The sequence below is a fragment of the Sarcophilus harrisii genome, chromosome 4, assembly GCF_902635505.1.
Source record: "Sarcophilus harrisii chromosome 4, mSarHar1.11, whole genome shotgun sequence".
Lineage (NCBI taxonomy): Eukaryota > Metazoa > Chordata > Mammalia > Dasyuromorphia > Dasyuridae > Sarcophilus > Sarcophilus harrisii.
In genome coordinates, this window is record NC_045429.1 from 301,340,966 (window position 1) to 301,360,347 (window position 19,382).

Sequence of the window (19,382 nt, forward strand, 5' to 3'; positions counted from 1 at the left end):
CTCCATTTTCCCCATTAAAATAAAAAGTTATGTCTACTTCTAATAACATGTCATGCCTATAATTATTTTTAAATTAAATGAAAGCAAGAATTTATGGAACATACATTACATACTCATATCATTTTTAATGAATTGGGAAAGGTATGTGATGTTTAGAACCCATAGGCATAGAAAAGTTACATTTTTGCTTAGAACTTGATTGAAAACAATTTGAAATGTCATTTTATCATTTTAATTTATTAATTTTTTGTACAAGTTTGAGTTAATATGTCATTTATATAATTCCCATAATAATTATCAACTTGATTTATAGTTATGTTCAGTGACAAAATAAGACAGTTAAGATTATTGACTTCTGTAATCACATCATCCCAGAAAGAACACTTTTCTTATTTGTTGTAAAGTATTGTTTTTATTAAATTTATAATTTATATTTTTCTCCCAGTTTGTAAGTTTGAAGTTATGCTTTATAGAAATATATTCTGTCTTTTCCCTTTTTAATCAGTATTTCCATTTCAAGACTAAAAGATCAAAGCATTTTGGTTCCTATAATCTTAGTATTTGTTTTGTACCTGATAATTGAATGTGTTCACATTTCAAAAAAAATGTAATTTAGAGACACAAAATCTGAGTGAATGAACTAATCATTTATAAAAATACCTTATGTTTGCTTAAATTTTATTTTTAATTATCCTAAAATTCGTTTCTCATGATGCCAATCCCAATTTTTGTCTCCTGATTTAATTTGCTTGAGTGTCATAAAATTTTTATCCAGTGTATATTATTAATTTCTATGTAATTAAAAGTAATACTATATCCAATTATTACTAATAAGTAATACAAGCTTCCTTGTTATGAGTAAGGATTTCTATAATATATTGCTTATCTTGAAGTATTTAGTTCTAAATGATTAATACAAAAGATGATATTGCAAATATTGGGAACATTTCAAGTGGTTACCTGATTGATGGATTCAGGTGACTTTTATAAGTATTGTTTAATGAGTTTTAAAATATAAAATATAGTAAGGGGGGAGTTCTAAATTAAAAATCTTAAAATTTAAGAAATCAGAACAAATATTTGAAAACAAGAAAAATACTAGTTGTTTTTACTTTTGTTTTTCTTTTATTTATCTTTTTTTTTTTTTTTTTTTCAGTTTCAACAGGCTGGGGAGATATGCCTAATGTTCATTCAAAGACTGAAGTTTCTTGGGGAGAATCATCATCTCCTGCTGCTACAGTTGATAATGGCACAGCAGCTTGGGGAAAGCCACCTAGCAATGGTGCAGGATGGGGAGATAATTCTGAGCCATCAGGGACATTTGGAAGAACAAGTGCTTCAGCTGCTGCCCCAGCCCTGTGCAAACAAGGTAGGCAAAAGCTAATATTTTATTGTTGCAGTTTAAAGAGATATTTAATGAAAGGAAGCTTCTTAATTATTACCTTATTTCAATTAAGGCATTTTTTACATATAATTTAGGGAGATTGATCTGTTCAAACACAGAAAAACTGACAAATTATTTGTGTATGGGCATTACAGTTGTAATGTATCACTCCCAGTATTACATTGCAGTGAAACAATGCTCTGTATATTACAGATCCATTTAAATAGATATGTTATTTTTTCCCTTCCAGCTTCAAAATCTATGCAAGAAGGCTGGGGCAGTGGTGGGGATGAAATGAATCTCACTACCAATCAGTGGGAAGATGAAGAAGGAGATATGTGGAATAATGCTGCTTCACAAGAAAGCAACTCCTCCTGCAGTTCCTGGGGGAATGCCCCAAAGAAAGGACTTCAAAAGGTAGTTTTTTTTTTGTTTTTTAAGAGAAAAAGAAGGAGAAAAATCAGGATTTCTTAAGATACCTTAAGTAGTAGTAAAAAGCAGACTTCCACTTTTGAATTCAGTAATTATTATGGGAAAACTAAAATCGGGCCATTTGGTTCATCTGTGTTGGAAGCTACAACAGTTTCCATATAAAAAGAATAACTCTTTTTGCCCTTAAATTTAGAAGTCAAGATTATTAACATTGATGGGCTCCACACACATGCCAAATATTAGTTAAAATATTGAATTAAAATCTTGAACTATTATTAGCCCAGATTCATTATTGAAAGGTAACATGATAAAGGAGAACCTGTGCTGTATTTGGGGGTCAGAAAATACAAGTCATTTAACCCCCTCTAAGCTTCATTTCGGTCTTAGATAAGATGACTTTTAAGGTTCCCTGCAGCTCTAATTTTTATATTATTATTTATTTAAATTATTATCTTTATTTGTTTAAATATTATTTATGAACATATATTTATATGATACAATAATGATTAAACAGACTTAATAAGAATATTATTTGATAAAAGAGTGTGGTTTAATAATATCCTTATGCAGTTTTATTACATAGTTTTGAAAATCTTTGTGAAGGATATTTTCTAGAGTTTGGGGTATTTTATATTAAAGAGTTATAAAGGTTTTTTCAATCTTTTTAGGATTTAAATGAGGAAGTTTTAAAAATTGGGGTTTTTTGCAGATTACTTAGATCTCTTTCAGTCTTTTGTCCTTCTCTGACTTTATCCTTTCTGTATTGTCCTTTTTCTATCTTTCTATAATTAACCTTTTTTCTTTTTTTTCTCCTTTTTAAAGGCCTTGTGGAAATAAGGAGGAAAAAAAACTAACAAAATGAAAATTTTTTTCTCAAGCTTTTTATTTTTTTCTTTGAAAGTCTTAATTTTTTATTTGTTTTTAAAGTCCTAAGAGTTATGTTATTTTTAATTAGCCTCCTTTAGTGCTCAGTAAAATTTGAATAAGAGCATTTAATTTTGAAAATGCACATTTATACTTAGCTGTATTCTTTGAGGAAGAAAAAGTGAACTCAGAGAGGAGAAGGAACATCAGTTGGCTCAAAGAGAAAATAATTGACATACTTGTTTTACAGAAAATCCTCTCTTGCCGCATTAAAAAGGGGGAGAGGAAAAGGGAAAAGAAAAAGAGTAACAAGGGAAGGATACAAGAAAAACTAAGAGATTCAAAGGGGGGGGAGGGATCCTAAAGAGGGTGAGCGGAGGAAGAAAAAGTAATTATTTTGCTTTTCTAGTTAATAAATTATTTTTATACACACATTCCTACATAAGAATATAGAAACAGTCCATAATATTAGCAGTAATTATATATTAAAAATTTCCCAAAATATAAAAATTATTAAGTATTGATCAAAAGAGATTTTCTAATTCTAAACTGCAATAGATTAGGACTATTTATTATAAATACAACAAAGAAATGATTATTAAATTTTTTTTCCCTTTGAACACATTTCATTTGTCTAGGGCATGAAGACATCTAGCAAGCAAGATGAGACCTGGATCATGAACCGTCTGATTAAACAACTCACAGACATGGGCTTTCCGGTAATTGACATTTTATTTTGTTGATACCATATCTAACCACTAATATGCAAATAACAAATTTTGTTAAATGATTGGATACTTGATCAGGAAAGGAATTCTTTTAAGGATGATATTGAAACCCTCTAACTTAGAAATTCACTTTTTTATATTGATAGATTTGATTAGAAAAATTATAACGCCCTTATAATGTCTTCCATGAGAAAAAAACAACTTGAAAAATATCTAAAAGGATAAGGACTATATGACTTCATTTTTATTCTTATGTTCAATATTTCAAAAAGAAAAAAAAAATATTTGGTTTGAAGTACAAAAGCTATACCATTAATAGCCTATTCTTCCTTCTACAAAGTCTCTCAAAACCTTTATTCAGATGACTATAGGTATATTTATGTAATAAAATGGATATTCACAAAATAAAATGGATAATTCACAAATGCACCACATACACTAAAAACACACTCTTTAACTTAAATTTTCTTCTCATATATTCTTTTGACACTTGAAAAATCAGTTGATCTTTATCAATTCAATACTAATAAACTAGAAAATTATGTGATAGAATATTTGAAGAATTGAGAAAGCCTGTAAAATATTTCAGATTTCCAGAATATATTTTAACATGAAAAATTCTTCCAAAGTATTAAAATACTCAGAAAGAATAACTGAAGAAACCATAAAGGGAATCTCAAAGAAAAAAATCCATAAGTTCACATGGATATACATGAATTCTACCAGACATTCAAAGAAGTCAGTAGGCTTTATAGATATCTTTTGTTTTTATTTCATATTTCCCCCATATGCCCTCTCCTCCAAGAAATCTATCACATATAAGAAAAAAATTTTAAAAGAAAAATATTCAGCAGAACTGATCAGTACATGGGGGAAAATATGGTTTTATATTTTGTATTTCATACCTGTAGATCCCAACTTTTGCAAAGGAGCAGGGGGAGGTATCTTTTATCTCATCTTTGAGCTTGTTCACATTCTGTTTCAATTGTTTTTATGTTGATTATACTTTCCACTCTGAATTTTCTGAGTTTGCTCACTTCATTTTCTATCAGTTCATATAAATGCTTCCATTCTTCTCTGTATTCATCAAACTTGCCATTTCTTATAGCAAATTTGGGTTGGATACCTAAAAGAAAGAAAATTGCAAACCAATATCCTTGATGAATGTTGATACAAGAATTTTAAATAGCATTTAATAAGATATATACTTAATGACCAGGTTGTATTTATACTAGGTATTTAAGATTAGTTCTATATTATGCAAACTATAAACATAATAAGCTATATTTGTAACAAAAATAAACAAAATTAAATATTGTTTACAGAAAAGGGTTTTGGCAAAATACGATACCCACTTCTGTTGAAAAAAACACTAAGAAGCATCAGAATAAATGGATCTTTTCTTAATGTGTTAAATACCTTTAAAACAGAGTCAATGTTACGTATAAAAGGAATAAAGTAAGGAATCTTTTAAATAAAATCAAAGGTAAAGCAAAGATATCTATCATCACTACTGTTATTTAACGTAATGCAAGAAGTGTTGGCTTTAATAAAACAGAAAATAATTACTTGAGTGAATAAGCATAAGAAAAGAGCTAAGAAAATTGTAACTAACTTCTGCAAAGTAACAGAATGTAAAATAAACTCACATAAATCATCAACCTTTCTGTAGAAATTCCATTCAAAGTAATTCCAGAAAGTATAAAACATGTGAGAATCTTTCCTGCCAAAGCACACATAAAAACTATATGAATGAATGTGATTTCAAAATACTGCAACTATGGATAGGATAGGAGGTTATGATTAGCAAGAAATAGAGAGGATTGCTGAAAATAAAATGGGCAATTTGAACTATTTAAAATTTCAAGTTTTAAAATGCAATTAATATTAAAAGGGAAATGGCTTACTGGGAGAAAAGTGTCTCTAAATGATTCATATAGTGTGTGTGTCTGTGTGTGTGTAGGAATGAAAATAGTTTCCCTTAAAGATAATCAATGTTATGAAAAATTATTTCTCAAAAGAACAGATACAAACTCATCAACAATCATGTAAAAAAAATGTCCCAATCAATAATAGAAAGAGAAATGAAATTTAAGCATCTGTGAGATTCTAACCTTTTACCCATCAGTTTTACAAAAATGACAGTTTCAGGACAGGGAAAATTGGTACAATGTTGGTGAAGATAGAAAGAAATTTGGAATTGTTCACTCAGAGTCACTAAACTGTGCATATCCTTTGACCTACCAATATCACATATTTTAACTATATCCCAAAGAGATTAAAGAAAAAGGCAAAGAAACCATATGTACAAAAATATTTATAGTAATCTTTTTCATAATGGAGAAATTGGAAATTATGTGAGTACCCATCAAATGGGAAATGGCTGAACAAATGTGGGATATGAATGTGATGATGTATTGTTAGGCTGTTAGAAGTGACAAAATAGAAGATTTCTGAGAAACCTGGAAAGACTTCTATGGAACAGGTGCTGAATAAAGTGAGCAGAACCCAAGAGTGATTTATATGATAATTTTTTCTTAATAATAGCTTTTTATCTTCAAAATACATGCAAAGATAGTTTTCAACATTCACTCTTGTGTTTCAAATTTTTCTTCCTCTCTTAACCCTTCCAGGCATCAAGTAATCCATTATAGGTTAAATATGTACAATTCTTTTAAACATATTTTCACATTTATTATGCCGCATAAGAAAAATCAGAGGAAAAGGGGGGAAAAAGCAAGCAAACAGTAACAGCCAATTTAGTCCACCTAGTACTCTTTCTGGATACAGATCTTTGATAATATTTTAAAGAAAAACAACTTTGGGGGAAAAAAATTTACTTTTTAAAAAAACAACTTTGAAAGACTTAAGAGCTCTGATCACTGCCATTATGAACCAGTTACAAAGTGCTGGTGATGAAAAATACTGCCTACCTTTTGACAAAGAGATGAGGGATCCAGAACTACATACACATTTTTGAGCATAACCATTTGGTGGATTTGTTTTGCTTGACTATGCCTATCTGAAGAGGAATAGAGAAGTAGGTTAGAAATGAAGTTATCAGAATTGGGGAAGAAAAAAAAGGTAAAGAAAAGATGACACTCTTTTCTTGACCTTCTTTTCATGGAAGGAAACAGAATAAAATTCAGCAAGGAAAACAAACAGGATGACTTTGAAAATAACATGTTGAACTTTAAATATATATATATATATATATATATTTTTTTTTTTTTTTTTTAAGTAAGCTGTTCACAATGCACATTCACAGCTTCATGTACAATCATCTTTTCTACTTTATCTATGGAAATGCTCATCTTATTTGATATTGGCTAAGCTCAGAGTTTTTTTTTTTAAAAACCATAGAGAGGTAAATTGTTTTCCCTAAAGCATATTTTTTTTTTAAGAAACCATATCATTCTCCTACTTAAATAAAATTGAAAAACATTCAATCTATCATTTACTTTTTCTGTGTACTTCTACTTTCTCTCTGTAGGAAATTTCTATCTTAATTGCAGAAGCATAGGTTTTTTAAAATTATTAAAATGATTTTAAAAAAAAAAGTATCTCTCTTAGGTACAATCCTAACTGACAAGTTACAGGAATGGTAAGATTTGGAAAGTAAAAAGACTGTTTTACTCTAATCCTTTTGCCATTATTTGCGAAAAATCCATCTAAACTTGGAAAAAGAAAGATAAAGAAATTGTTTGCTACCAAACATTGAGCATCTGAGTAATCTGTGCTTTCTAATCTAATTTTTTAAAACTTTATCTTTGATGAATTCTTGTAACCCATTTTATCTTGTATTGCTTACTAACATTTCTGTTGTTTGCTGTAGTCAAAATCTATAGAAAAAAATCATAAATGTTAAACTGAATAAATCAAACAAGAACATTGTTTATTTTATTATTGCAAGTAACTTAGTTTAAAAATAATTATTTTAATGTATGGTCTTTCCAATTCTTTAACTTTTTAAATACACACATAATAAAAATATGTGTATTTTTTTTTTCCCCACAGAGAGAGCCAGCTGAAGAAGCTTTGAAGAGTAACAATATGAATCTTGATCAGGCCATGAGTAAGTAATAAATAGTATTCCCAAAATAATGCTTTAAAAGCAAGGACATGCAAATGAAGTTTCAGTTTTTAAAGTTTTATTCTCAATATCATTGAGTAATATTTGAGTATTTATTGAGTAGAAAATCTCAAATATTTCATAAGGGACACAAAGTGTGATGTTCATTTACTTAAAAATGAGCTGTTTAGCATCTAAGAAGTATATCACTGAAGATATAAGTTGTCATATATATTTAAAGGATTAAAAAATTGTCATTCCCAGAATGCAATGATTTTTTTTTTTAATTTTTATGTGTAATCATTACAATGGTTTGTGTCATTTGTACCTATTTGTATCATTGGAACTATATGACAGACTAATACAAACCTGTGGTTTCCCTCTCAGAATAATGTTTTACTGCCCACATTCAAATTTCAGTGAAATGTTAAATTTCAATTGGAGGTCAATGAAAATAAGCATATGACTTTTTTAATCCAATTTAAATTTGTAGACTGGATTCTGAAGTGCCTTTAGCTTAAGAACTCTTATTCAAGGACTATATTTCAGAATTCAATTTAGCAAGTATTCATTGAGCACCTCAAATACAATGTGAGATTTTTTAGGGAGAAGATTTATCTAGAAACACACATGCATCCACACATATACCTACATGCACACCAAAAAACAAGATTCTATATAAAGATAACTATTAGTGAGAGGCTCCATTTTATAATAGATGCCTTAAGAGTAAGAAAGTCCTAACTTCAAGTCAATCCTAAGATTAGCTGTTTTAAAATAGACAAATCGCTTACATATATCCATAATCTCATCCAGAAGAGTGTCCCTTTCTAACATATCTATATTGTTACTCTCTCTTTGACTCTGCCATCCTTGGAAAAACCCTAACTTGATCTATCTATCACCTCTAGGTATCATCCTATATTTTTTTTTCCATTTATGGCTAAATTTAGCCATACTTCTGCTTCTTTTTCTCTCATTTCCTTCTTAATTCTCTGTAGTTTAACTTCTGTTTCATTATTCAATTGATATTACTCTCTCTGAAGTTAATAGTATTCTCTCTTTTTTTTTCCCTGCTTTACTCCTGTGTTGTTATTGGGGTCTTTTTCCTCCAGTGTATTATTTGTTTTTAGCATTCTTTTTAAGTTTTGATTTTCATATTCTTTCCCTCTTATCTCTTCTTTTCCTCACTGAAAGAAAACAAAATGATGTCAATTCTACCTGTGAAATTGTGCAAAACATATTCCCATACTCCCTTGCAAAAAAGAAGGGAAAAAAATTAGGGAAGAAGGGAAATAGGGAGGGAGGAATGGAAAGAAAGAAAGAAAGAAAGAAAGAAAGGAGAAAAATTTTATTTCAGTTTGTCTTCAGAGTTCATCAATTCTATCAAAGTGAATGGCATTTTTTTCATCATGAGTCTTTTGGAATTGTCTTGCAATCATTATATTGATCAAAATAACCAAGTCTTTAACAGTTGATACTTATTACAACATTACCATTACTGTGCATAGTGATCTCCCAATTCTTATTACTTCATTTTGCATCAGTTGATTATAGGTCTTAACATGTTTTTCCCCTCTGAAACCATAACCCTCATTATTTTTATGCACTTTTTAGTAGTACTCCATCACAATTATATGCCACAGGTTGTTCAGTCCTTCCTTAATCATAAAGTATCCCCTCAATTTCAGATTCTTTGCCATCAAAAAAAAAAAAAAGAAAAATTGCTAGAAATATTTTTGTAAATATAGGCCCTTTTTGTTTTTCCTTGAACCCTTTTGGATACTAACCAAGTAGTATTTCTGGATCATAAGTATGTACAGTATTATTGCCCTTTGAAAGCATTCAAATTGTTCTCTAGATTGGTTGGAACAATTCACAGTCCACCAAGTTTATTATTGTAGTTATATTTCTTTATTCTCTCCAGGATCTGATATTTCTGATGTGTGAAGTAATATTTCAGAGTTTTTTTAGTTTACACTTCTCTATTCAACAGTGATTTAGAGTATCTTTTATGATTGTAGAGTTTGTTCATATCCACTGACCATTTACCAATTGGGGAATGGCTCTTATTTTTATAAATTTGACTCAGTTTGACTTTATATTTGACAATTTGAGTACTAGAAAAAATTACTGTAAAAATAGTTGACATTAGTTCATTTGTCTATGGTACCTTTTAGCAAAATGTAGTTCCCAGATTTATCTTTTTTATTAAGTTTATTTTTGCTTCTGTTTTGTCCGAGGTCATGATTGCTACTCTTGGCTTTTTATTTTAGCTGAAGCATAATAGATTCTGTACTAGGCCTTTATTTTAATTTTCTGTGTGTCTTTTTGTTTCACATATGTCTCTTATCAACAACATATAGTTGAATTCTGGTTTCTAATCCATTCTGTCTGCTTCCATTTTATGGGTGAACTCATCCAATTCACATTCACTGTCATGATTACTGTGTATTTCTCTCTATCCTATTTCCTTCTGTTTATCGTATTCTCTCCCTCTTTTTATCCTTCCCCTCATAAATCTGTTTTGCTTCTGATCGTTGCTGTTAATCTGCCCTCCTCTTTATCACTTCTTCTCCCTTCTCCTGCCCTCCATATCTTTTATCCTCTTCCCCTCCTGTTTTCCTATTGGGTGAAGTAGATTTCTTTACTCAGCTGAGTGTGTATATATATTCTTCCCTCTTTGAACCAGTTCCAAGGAAAGTAAGATTCAAGTATTGCCCACCACTACCATCACCACCTATTTTCCTCCACTTTAAAAAGCTAATCCTTCCACATCTCTTTTATTTGAGAAAAATTTTCCCATTCTTCCGCTCTCATCTCCCTTCTCTCAGTGCATCCTGTTTCTTACCCCTTCATTTTTGGGAGGGAAGATAGGCGTTAAAAGGAGATTATCCTAACATAACTGACTTATAACCTCTGTCTGAAAATTCCTTCCAACTGTCCTAAGAATAATAAAGTTCTTAGGAATTATATGTATCATCTTTCTATGTAATATAAACAGTTTAACTTTATTAAATCTCTCATGATTGTTCTTTCATGTTTACTTTTTTATGCTTCTCTTCAGTCTTGTGTTTGAAAGTCAGATTTTCTGTTAAACTCTAGTCTTTTCATCAGGAATCGAAGAAAGGCCTCTATTTCATTAGATGTTCCTTTTTTTTCCTTAAGATTATATTCAGTTTTACTAGGGTTTTTGTTTTTTTTTAATATAATCTTTACTCCTTTGCCTTCCTGAATAACATATTCCAAGGCTTCCAATTTTTTAATGTGTAAGCTGCTAAATCTTATGTGATCCTGACTTACTCCATGATGTTTAAATTGTTTCTTTCTGGAGGTTTGTAATATTTTCTCTTCATCTGGGAGCTTTGAAATCTGGCTAGAACATTCCTGGAAGTTTTTATTTGGGGATTTTTTTCAAGGTATGATTAGTAGGTTCTTTCATTTTCAATTTTACCCTCAGGATCTAAAATTTTAAGGTGATTTTTCTTGATAATTTCTTGAAATATGCTATCTAGGATTTTTTTTAATTATGGCTTTTCAGCAATTCAATAATTCTTAAATTATCTTGCTTCAATATTTCTCCAGTGAGATGCTTCACATTTTCTTCTATTTTTTTTTTCAGTCTTTTGACTTTGTTTTATTATTTCTTGATATCCCATGGAGTCATTAACTTCCATTTGCTCAATTTTAATTTTTAATTTTTTTCCTCATTGAGCTTTTGTATCTCCTTTCCATTTGACCCATTTTGTTTTTAAAGGAATTTTTTTTTCTTCAGTAATTTTTTTCTATTTTACCTTTAGGCTAATTATGTTTTTAAGGTTAACTTTCTTCAGTATTTTTTGTGCCTCTTTTGCCAACTTGTCAATTCTCTTTTCATAATTTTCTTGCATCACTATCATTTCTTTCCCCAATTTTTCCTGCATCTCCTATCTCTTATCTTAAAAAAATTTAACTCCTAGCTAGGTGGTGCAGTGGATAGAGCACCACCCCTGAAGTCAGGAGGAACTGAGTTCAAATCTGGCCTCAGACACTTAACACTGTCTACCTGTGTGACCTTGGGCAAGTCACTTAACCCCAATTGCCTTAACAAAAAAAAAAAAAGCAATTTAAGTCTTTTAGGAACTCTTGTTGGACTTGCATCCAAATATCATTTTTTGAGGCTTTTCTTTTAGCTATTTTTATATTATTGTCTTTTTGTGAGTTTAGTAGCTTTTTATGGTTGTTTTTTTGTTTGTTTGTTTTTTGTTGTTGTCATTTGATCATTTTCCCAGCCTATTTCTTGCCTTTGAATTTTATGTTAAAGTTGAGCAATGCTCACCTAAGGATGGGGATGCACTACTCTAATATACTTATGGGATATTACAAAACCCGCAGGCAAAAAAAAAAAAATGCAAAAAATCAGTTATATCACTTTTTTATAATGTACAGTCACAATGAATAAAGTGTGTTACAGTGATAGAAATGGAACATTGTATAGTTGTATAGATAGAAGATTGTAATCAATAAATTTATTTCTCTTAGCAGAGCAGCCAGACAAAAGCTTCAAGTTAATTTAAGACACTGAAAGAAAACGAAATGAAATAAGTAGTGAAGAAACTTACTGCAAGCATTAGTTGGTTCAATAACTTTAAAAATCTAATTCAATTGCATAGAGTTAAGAAAGAAGGCCTTGGCAACTAAAATATACTGGCATTTTGAAAAAAACACTCAAATAAGGTGGATACCCTATGAATAAATTTTTAATGTAGATGAAAAAGATGCCTTCCAAAAGTTAAAATTGCAAAAATGAAAAAAGCTCAACTTACATTTGAAGTGTCTAAGGATCACCTACTACTAATTGGGAGGTAATACATTAGGGACAGCTAGTAACATGATGAATAAAATGCCAGGCCTGAATTCAAATCTTGTCCCAGACTCTAACTAGTTGTGTGACTCTGGCAAGTCACTTAGCCTTATATGTCTCACTTTCCCCATCTATAAAAATAAGATGGAAATGTAAATGGAACCACTCTAGTATCTTTGCCAGAAAAACCTCAAATGGCATCATGAAGAGTCAGATATGATTGGAACAACTGAACAACAATAACAAATTTGTAATGCGATTTTAAGTTAAAACCAGTGCTTGTTTATCAGGCTCAGTTCTTGTGCTGTGAGACACTATCACTTTCACTCTTTTGATAATCACATAAGAAAGCATGGGTGACTAAAGCTGTTTTGGAAGACTGGTTTTCAAGTTATTTTACCCCAACTATTAAAAAAGATTGCAAGGACAAAAATATCTTTTTTAAAGTATTATAGATTACAGGTGATCCAAATGTACTTGTTTCATTGTGTGAGAATATGAGTGTGCAAAATTAGCTAAAATATGTATAGGGAAAGCTCTCTATACCTATCAGAGTGTCAAGATTTTATGAAAAAAAAATAGTTCAATCTAAACTACCAAAACATTTTACTTTTTTTTTTTTAACTCTTCTGCTTTACTACTTCTATGTTTTAGCTTGCCTTGCTGTTATTTAACCTCCCTGCCATCCCCCCACCATGGATCCTTCCTTACCTTCTTCCCCTATTTTTCTCTCCCTCTTCATTTCTTTCCCTTTAATCTATATACTTTTCTATATGTTACCTTATATTCCCTCTCTGCTTATTTCTTTATAGATTTTGGAGGATACTATACTGTTCTTGGTATAATTATATGTATTATACCCGCTTTAATCCATACCCAATCTGAGTAGGTTTTCAGAACTACCAGTTCTCCTCCTCCCTCCAATTCTTTTGTGTCAGTTCTCATTCTTGCTCTTCATTCGTGTAGCATAATTACTATTTTTACTTTTTCCTAGATGATTTTGATTTTTAGAGTCATATCATGCTCAGCTTTACCCAAATTTTCTTTTGGACTACCCAATTATTAATGTCAGTCTTTGACATATATTTTACATTTCCATCTATAAAACATAGTTTGTCCTTATTGAGTCCCTTAAAATTAGTCTTTGATGTTGGCTCTCATATGTTAAATTTTCTATTGAGTTCAGGTTTGTTTGAGATAAAAGCCTGAAAATCTGACAGTTCATTGAACATCCATTTTTTAGTTCAATGTTATACTTAATTTTGCTGAATATAATATTTTTTACTGTAACCCTAATTATTTTGATTGTCAACATATAGTACTCCAGAACCTGTGATCTTTTATTATAGCTGCTGATAAATCCTGTACAATTATAATTGTAGCTCCATCGTATTTCAATTGTATTTTGTTGTCGCTTCAAAATTTTATCTTTGACCTGGGGGTTTCAAAATTTAGCAGTGATGTTCTTTTATTTTCTTTATAAAATCTCTTTCAGGTGGTGATCAATTAATTTTTTCTATTTCTACTTTTCCCTCTCCACTTTAGCACAATTTTCTTTATTTCTTGTATTATTATGTCATGGTTCTTTTTTTTGGGGGGGGGGGGTGGAGTTCTTTTTTTGATCTTAGCTGTCAAATAACCCAGTTATTATTAAGTTTTCTAGATCTACTCTCCAGGTCTGTTGTTGTTTTTTTAATAAGATGCTTCATATTCTCTTCTATTTTTCATCACATTGTCAGTGAAGGCTTATCTTTAAGTACTAGATTCAATCATTTATTTTAATTTTGCTTTCTATATAGCTGTTCTGCTCCTTGGTAATAAACTTAAAAAGAAATACATTTTATTTCTTGCTGTTGTTTTACATTAATTAGGAGAGGAAAATTATTTTAAATCATTGCTGCATATTTCTATTAGTCTAGAATCATTTTATATAAAACTTCAGATATCACAAATTTGAATGCTACTTCCACTTCTTGGGATCAAGACCAAGCTGTATTTGTAAGATGGATGGCAAAGACTACGGGTCCTTGAGCTACATCAACACATAACAGCAGTGGGATCCCCTTTGGCCGGTTATGCAGGTTTTGCAAAAGAAGTTACAAACCTCAATAAATACAGACACAAGTTTTGTGGCAAAGAATGGGTTTATTTACACTAAGAAAACAGTACGTTAAGAAGACAACTTTCTTAGTGGACAAACTTTTTTTTTTAATAATTATAACTTTTTATTGACAGAACCCATACCTGGTTAATTTTTTTTTTTTACATTATCCCTTGCACTCACTTCTGTTCTGACTTTTCCCCTCCTTCCCTCCACCCCCTCCCCTAAATGGCAGGCAGTCCTATATATATTAAATATGGTGGACAAACTCTTGATAGGAATTAGCAAAGATTGGGTTTACACTGAGAAGAAAATATCTTCATCAGTGGGCTAAGTCCAGAAGAGCATTTATCAAAGCTTCAAGGTTAAGAGTCATCTTTTATTAGTTTTCTGAGGTCTGAGGCTTCTTTGATCTTTGGCCTCAAGCTAGGGGCCAATCTCCCAATGAATCTGAGAAACTGATTTTCAATTCAAAATTGAATGAGATTACTTATATTGGGAGTTGTCTGAGAAGGCTGTGCCCCTCCCAGAGACCAAGAGGGTTTGCGTCGGGAGCATCCTTCCCACCAAAGGGGACACATATTGCATCAACTCCCCCCCCCCCCAAGATTAAAGAGGATACAATTTACATCATCTTCACTCTCTTCATTCATTGAGAAGATAAGAAATATTATACCCATTATACTTACAAAATCATAGAAAACATTTCCACATTAGCTATATGTTGCCAAAAAAAGAGTATGAAATATAAAGACAGTGAGGGGAGTGGGTATAAGTTTCAGTATGCACCCAGAGTCCATCCCTGAAAGTGGATAGCATTTTTCAAAATTAGTCCTTTGGAATTGTGCATTATCATATTCATCAAGCGTAGCTAAATCTTTCATAGCCAAATGTCATTGCAATATTGCTATTACTGTGTACAATGTTCTAATACTTCTGCTCTCTTCACTTTGCATCAATTCATATGTCTTCAGGAGGTACATTCAATGTGTATAGTACAGGACTGGAATGAGATTCCAGGAGATTGTAGAGAAAAACTGGGAGTAGAGTCAGGAATATAAACTGCAGACAAAGACATGTGACATCCCTAAAATTTAATCATTAAAACAACTTAATTCTTTAAACAAAACTTAATTTTTCTTCCCCCAATTTATCTTTGAGAAGTTATTTTTTAAGCAGATAATCTCCCTCTTATGGCTCCTCTTTAGCTTAGGAAAAAACTCTTTCTGTCCATTTTTTTGATAACACTGTGTACCTAAACAGATACCACACCCTTCTACCATAACTAGGTTTTCTAAAGGTTTTAAAGCTTTAAATTCTTTTTTTCTGAGATTGATGGCCACAAGTCTTATCATAGATGGTAATGACTAGAATTAAGCATTTTCTTATTGTTTTTCCCTTTGTTTTCTCCAGGTGCTTTGCTGGAAAAGAAGGTGGAAATGGACAAGCGTGGAATGGGAGTGACTGACTATAATGGAATGGTCACCAAACCCCTTGGCTGCCGCCCACCAATCTCCAAAGAGTCTTCCATGGACCGCCCCACCTTTCTTGACAAGGTGAGTTATCATTTTGTTTACATAAGCATTCTAATGTCTACTTCAGTTGAGTGAACTTTGGCAAGTCACCTGTACAAATTTCTCTATCAACATAACTGTTCAATAAGGCTTTGCATTATATATATAATGATCAAATTGATGATAGTTGTAAAGCTATAGCACAACATCTAGCACATAGTAGGAACTATAGAAATACTTATTCTCTTTCCTTGTTCTAATACCAAAGCAAAAGAATTGGTTCTCAAAAATAGAAAAATATTACAGAAAAGCAAAAGGAGAAATAAGAAAGTATTAGAGAACATTGTCAAACTATCAGGGAATCAAATTTCTCTTTTGTTCTCCAGTGGGATCTATGTTGGAATTACATCCTTATCTACATGATTTATTTACAAAAGGGATCTAGGTGGTTAGTCTGTTGTTCATTCTGTGCTGGGCTAAGTTTCATAACTACACAAAGGAAATCTGCTTATTTGAGTCTTATTAGGAATTTTGCTATAATTTTCAAATTTTTTACCTTTCTCCTTTCCCTTAATAGTTTCTAGGATTAGTGAAAACATTAAAGCTATGGGGACCAAAATAAAAACAAAAACAAAAACAAAAACTTCCATTTATATGCATTTGTATAATTAGGGGAAAAAATTGAAAGAAAACTATCTTAATACTCTTTTTCTTTCTCTCCCCCCTTCTCTTTCCCTTTACCCATATTCTTCATTTTCTTGTTACTCATGCTTTTTTTGATATTTTAATCCTTTATTCATCCATATCTTTTATATTTCCTTGGGAAATTGTTTTGTGCTTTGTCTGCTATTGGACATTGCACACAGCTCACCCTTTCTTTCTCCAATCAGGATGGCGGCCTAGTGGAAGAGCCCACTACTTCACCATTTTTGCCTTCACCAAGCCTGAAGCTCCCCCTTTCAAACAGTGCACTCCCTAATCAGACCCTGGGTGGGATTGCCTCAGGGCTGGGCATGCAAAACTTGAATTCTTCTAGACAGGTAAGACTACTTGAACAAATGATATTGTGATTTTTTTTCAATTCCTTAGAAGTTATGTTTTGAAGGAATCTTTATCATCTTTACTTTTCATTTACTTTACATCATTTATTTTACATTTCAAACTGTAATAAAATTAGGGAGATAATTTAAAACTTCAAATGTGATTTTTTAATATTTACTATGAACTCTCACTAAACATAAGATGCAGAAGTTGAATGAAAATTAGTTTATTTTAGTCTTATGATTTTTATAACAATTTTGAATTTTAGGTAATTTCTATGTAAACATAATTTGAGGATTCTCTTAAGTAGCATTAATTAAAGTGGAAATATCACTCAGATTATCATTAAGTTGCTGGATATATTCAGTGACACAAGAGTCTAAGATGAACCTTCACTAATGAATATGTTTAATGTTTAGAGATGCATACTGGCATTTTTCTTCCTACTTTCAGTACTTTAAGAAAAATTGAAAATTATTTTTCTAAAGAAATTTCTAGTGTGAATATCTAAGATTTTTCTTTAATGTAATGTGCTGGAAGCATATTTTCTTAAATAGAAATTCACTACACTAAAAATATACACACAATAAATAAATTTTTCCTACATTTCTGAGTTGTATAGGAATTATCTTACTGGATTCCACTCTTGACAAATTCAGTCCAGATTCAGAGAGAAAAATACCATTTCTATGGAATTTTCTTTTTAGTATAGATTCTATAATCTTTAAGTATATAACACTATTATAAGTGACAATTTATTGTTTTGCTACTTATAGCAACACAAACTATTAAGAGAATGATTAGCACATTCATTAGTTATTCAGATTACAATGGCTTTGTTTGTCACACTATTTTATGAAAAATTTTGCACGATTTTCTTATAGGAATAATTTTTAATGCCTTTCAACTCATCTCAGAGAAAAGGGATATAATGGTTCAAGAATATTGATTATATTTAAACAACTACAGAAATTGTATTACAATATTGTTAGAGTTAGGTTGAGTAGCTACTTGGCCCTGGCACTGTTTCCCTCCTTTCAGAGTCTTGACTATATATTTGAATGTTTAGTTATTAATTACTTACAAATTTTAGGGTTATTTGATATGACAATTAAATTTCCCAAATGAAGATAATTATTTTTTCTGTCTAATAGTCAGCTATTAAGATAAATCTCTCCCCAAATATACATACTAATAACTCAAATTATTCCTTTGAAAATATAAATTGTCTAAATAATAAGTATATTGGTGCCATCTGAAATATTTCTTGTATTCTCCATTAGGCTGGCTAAATGATGTTTCTTTTCTTTTTCCTTTTTTTTTTTTTTTTTTTGATAGTTTTATCTATTCTAAAAGTTTTATCCACTGCAACAAAGCTTTTGTGAACTTAATCACTTCAGCATTGTTTATGCTCATTTCAAACCATTATAAAATGCTTAATGTTTTCCATTAATTTTTTTATTACAGATTTAGACTGGTGAAAAATTACTCTTTTTAGAAAATGACGAAAAATAAGCAAATTATTTTTTCTATCCTCCTCCAGATACCAAGTGGCAATCTGAGTATGTTTGGCAATAGTGGAGCAGCACAAGCCAGGACCATGCAACAGCCGCAGCAACCGCCAGTACAACCTCTTAACTCATCCCAGCCTAGTCTTCGTGCTCAAGTGCCTCAGTTTCTATCCCCTCAGGTCAGATCAATACCCAGTAGTCTTTAAAGCTGAGGAATGCCATATGCATAGTTTACCCAAGTTTCTTCTGAGTATTTGAGAAAATGTCTCACACTATTTTACAAACAAGATAATAAGATTAGATAAGATAATACAATTAGGTGGATTCGGAATTGTTTGAATGACTAAGTTCAGAGAATACTTGTTGCCTCAGTATCTATTTGGAGAGACTGCTCTTTCTAGAGAAATTGCCCAGTGATTTGTCATTGGCCAAGTATTGTTCAATATTTAATCAACAATTTAGATAAAGGCCAAAAAAAAAAAGTTACTAATCAAATATGTAAATTATAAAGTTAGCAAGGTAAATACTAGATGAAATTAGAAGACAGATTCCAAAAAGGCAAAATCAAGATGAAAAGCCACTTCATAAAGATATTTAATAATCTTGAAGGTTTATACCTGAAAGGGACCTGTAGAGGATTCTAATTCAACCCTTTCATTGTACAGATGAAGAAACTGAGGCCCAAAGAGGTTAAGTGATTTGCCCAATGTTATCCAGGCAGTGTGTAGTAAGTGACAGAGATAAGATTTGAACACAAGTACTCTGAAAAATAATACAGAAAAGTATAAGAATTAGGTTCAAGAAATTCAAAGCAGGATAAGCGTTTAAGTTCTTTTTCTTACTGTGTGCCAGGTACTGTGCTAAACACTGGGGATATAAATAAAAGGAAGCT

The 19,382-nt window shown here is 30.9% G+C and overlaps 1 protein-coding gene across 6 annotated transcripts in view; it reads left to right on the forward strand.

Annotated features, from left to right (window-relative positions):
- TNRC6C (trinucleotide repeat containing adaptor 6C) overlaps window positions 1–19,382 on the forward strand; it is a 161,059-nt gene that overhangs the window by 97,092 nt on the left and 44,585 nt on the right. For all 6 annotated transcript variants that reach the window (XM_031965560.1, XM_031965562.1, XM_031965561.1 and 3 more), the window contains 7 exons: window positions 1,157–1,369; window positions 1,635–1,801; window positions 3,319–3,399; window positions 7,426–7,483; window positions 15,838–15,980; window positions 16,829–16,978; window positions 18,523–18,669. In XM_031965560.1, the coding sequence (XP_031821420.1) occupies window positions 1,157–1,369; window positions 1,635–1,801; window positions 3,319–3,399; window positions 7,426–7,483; window positions 15,838–15,980; window positions 16,829–16,978; window positions 18,523–18,669 (959 nt within the window). The remainder of the gene's footprint in view (window positions 1–1,156; window positions 1,370–1,634; window positions 1,802–3,318; window positions 3,400–7,425; window positions 7,484–15,837; window positions 15,981–16,828; window positions 16,979–18,522; window positions 18,670–19,382) is intronic.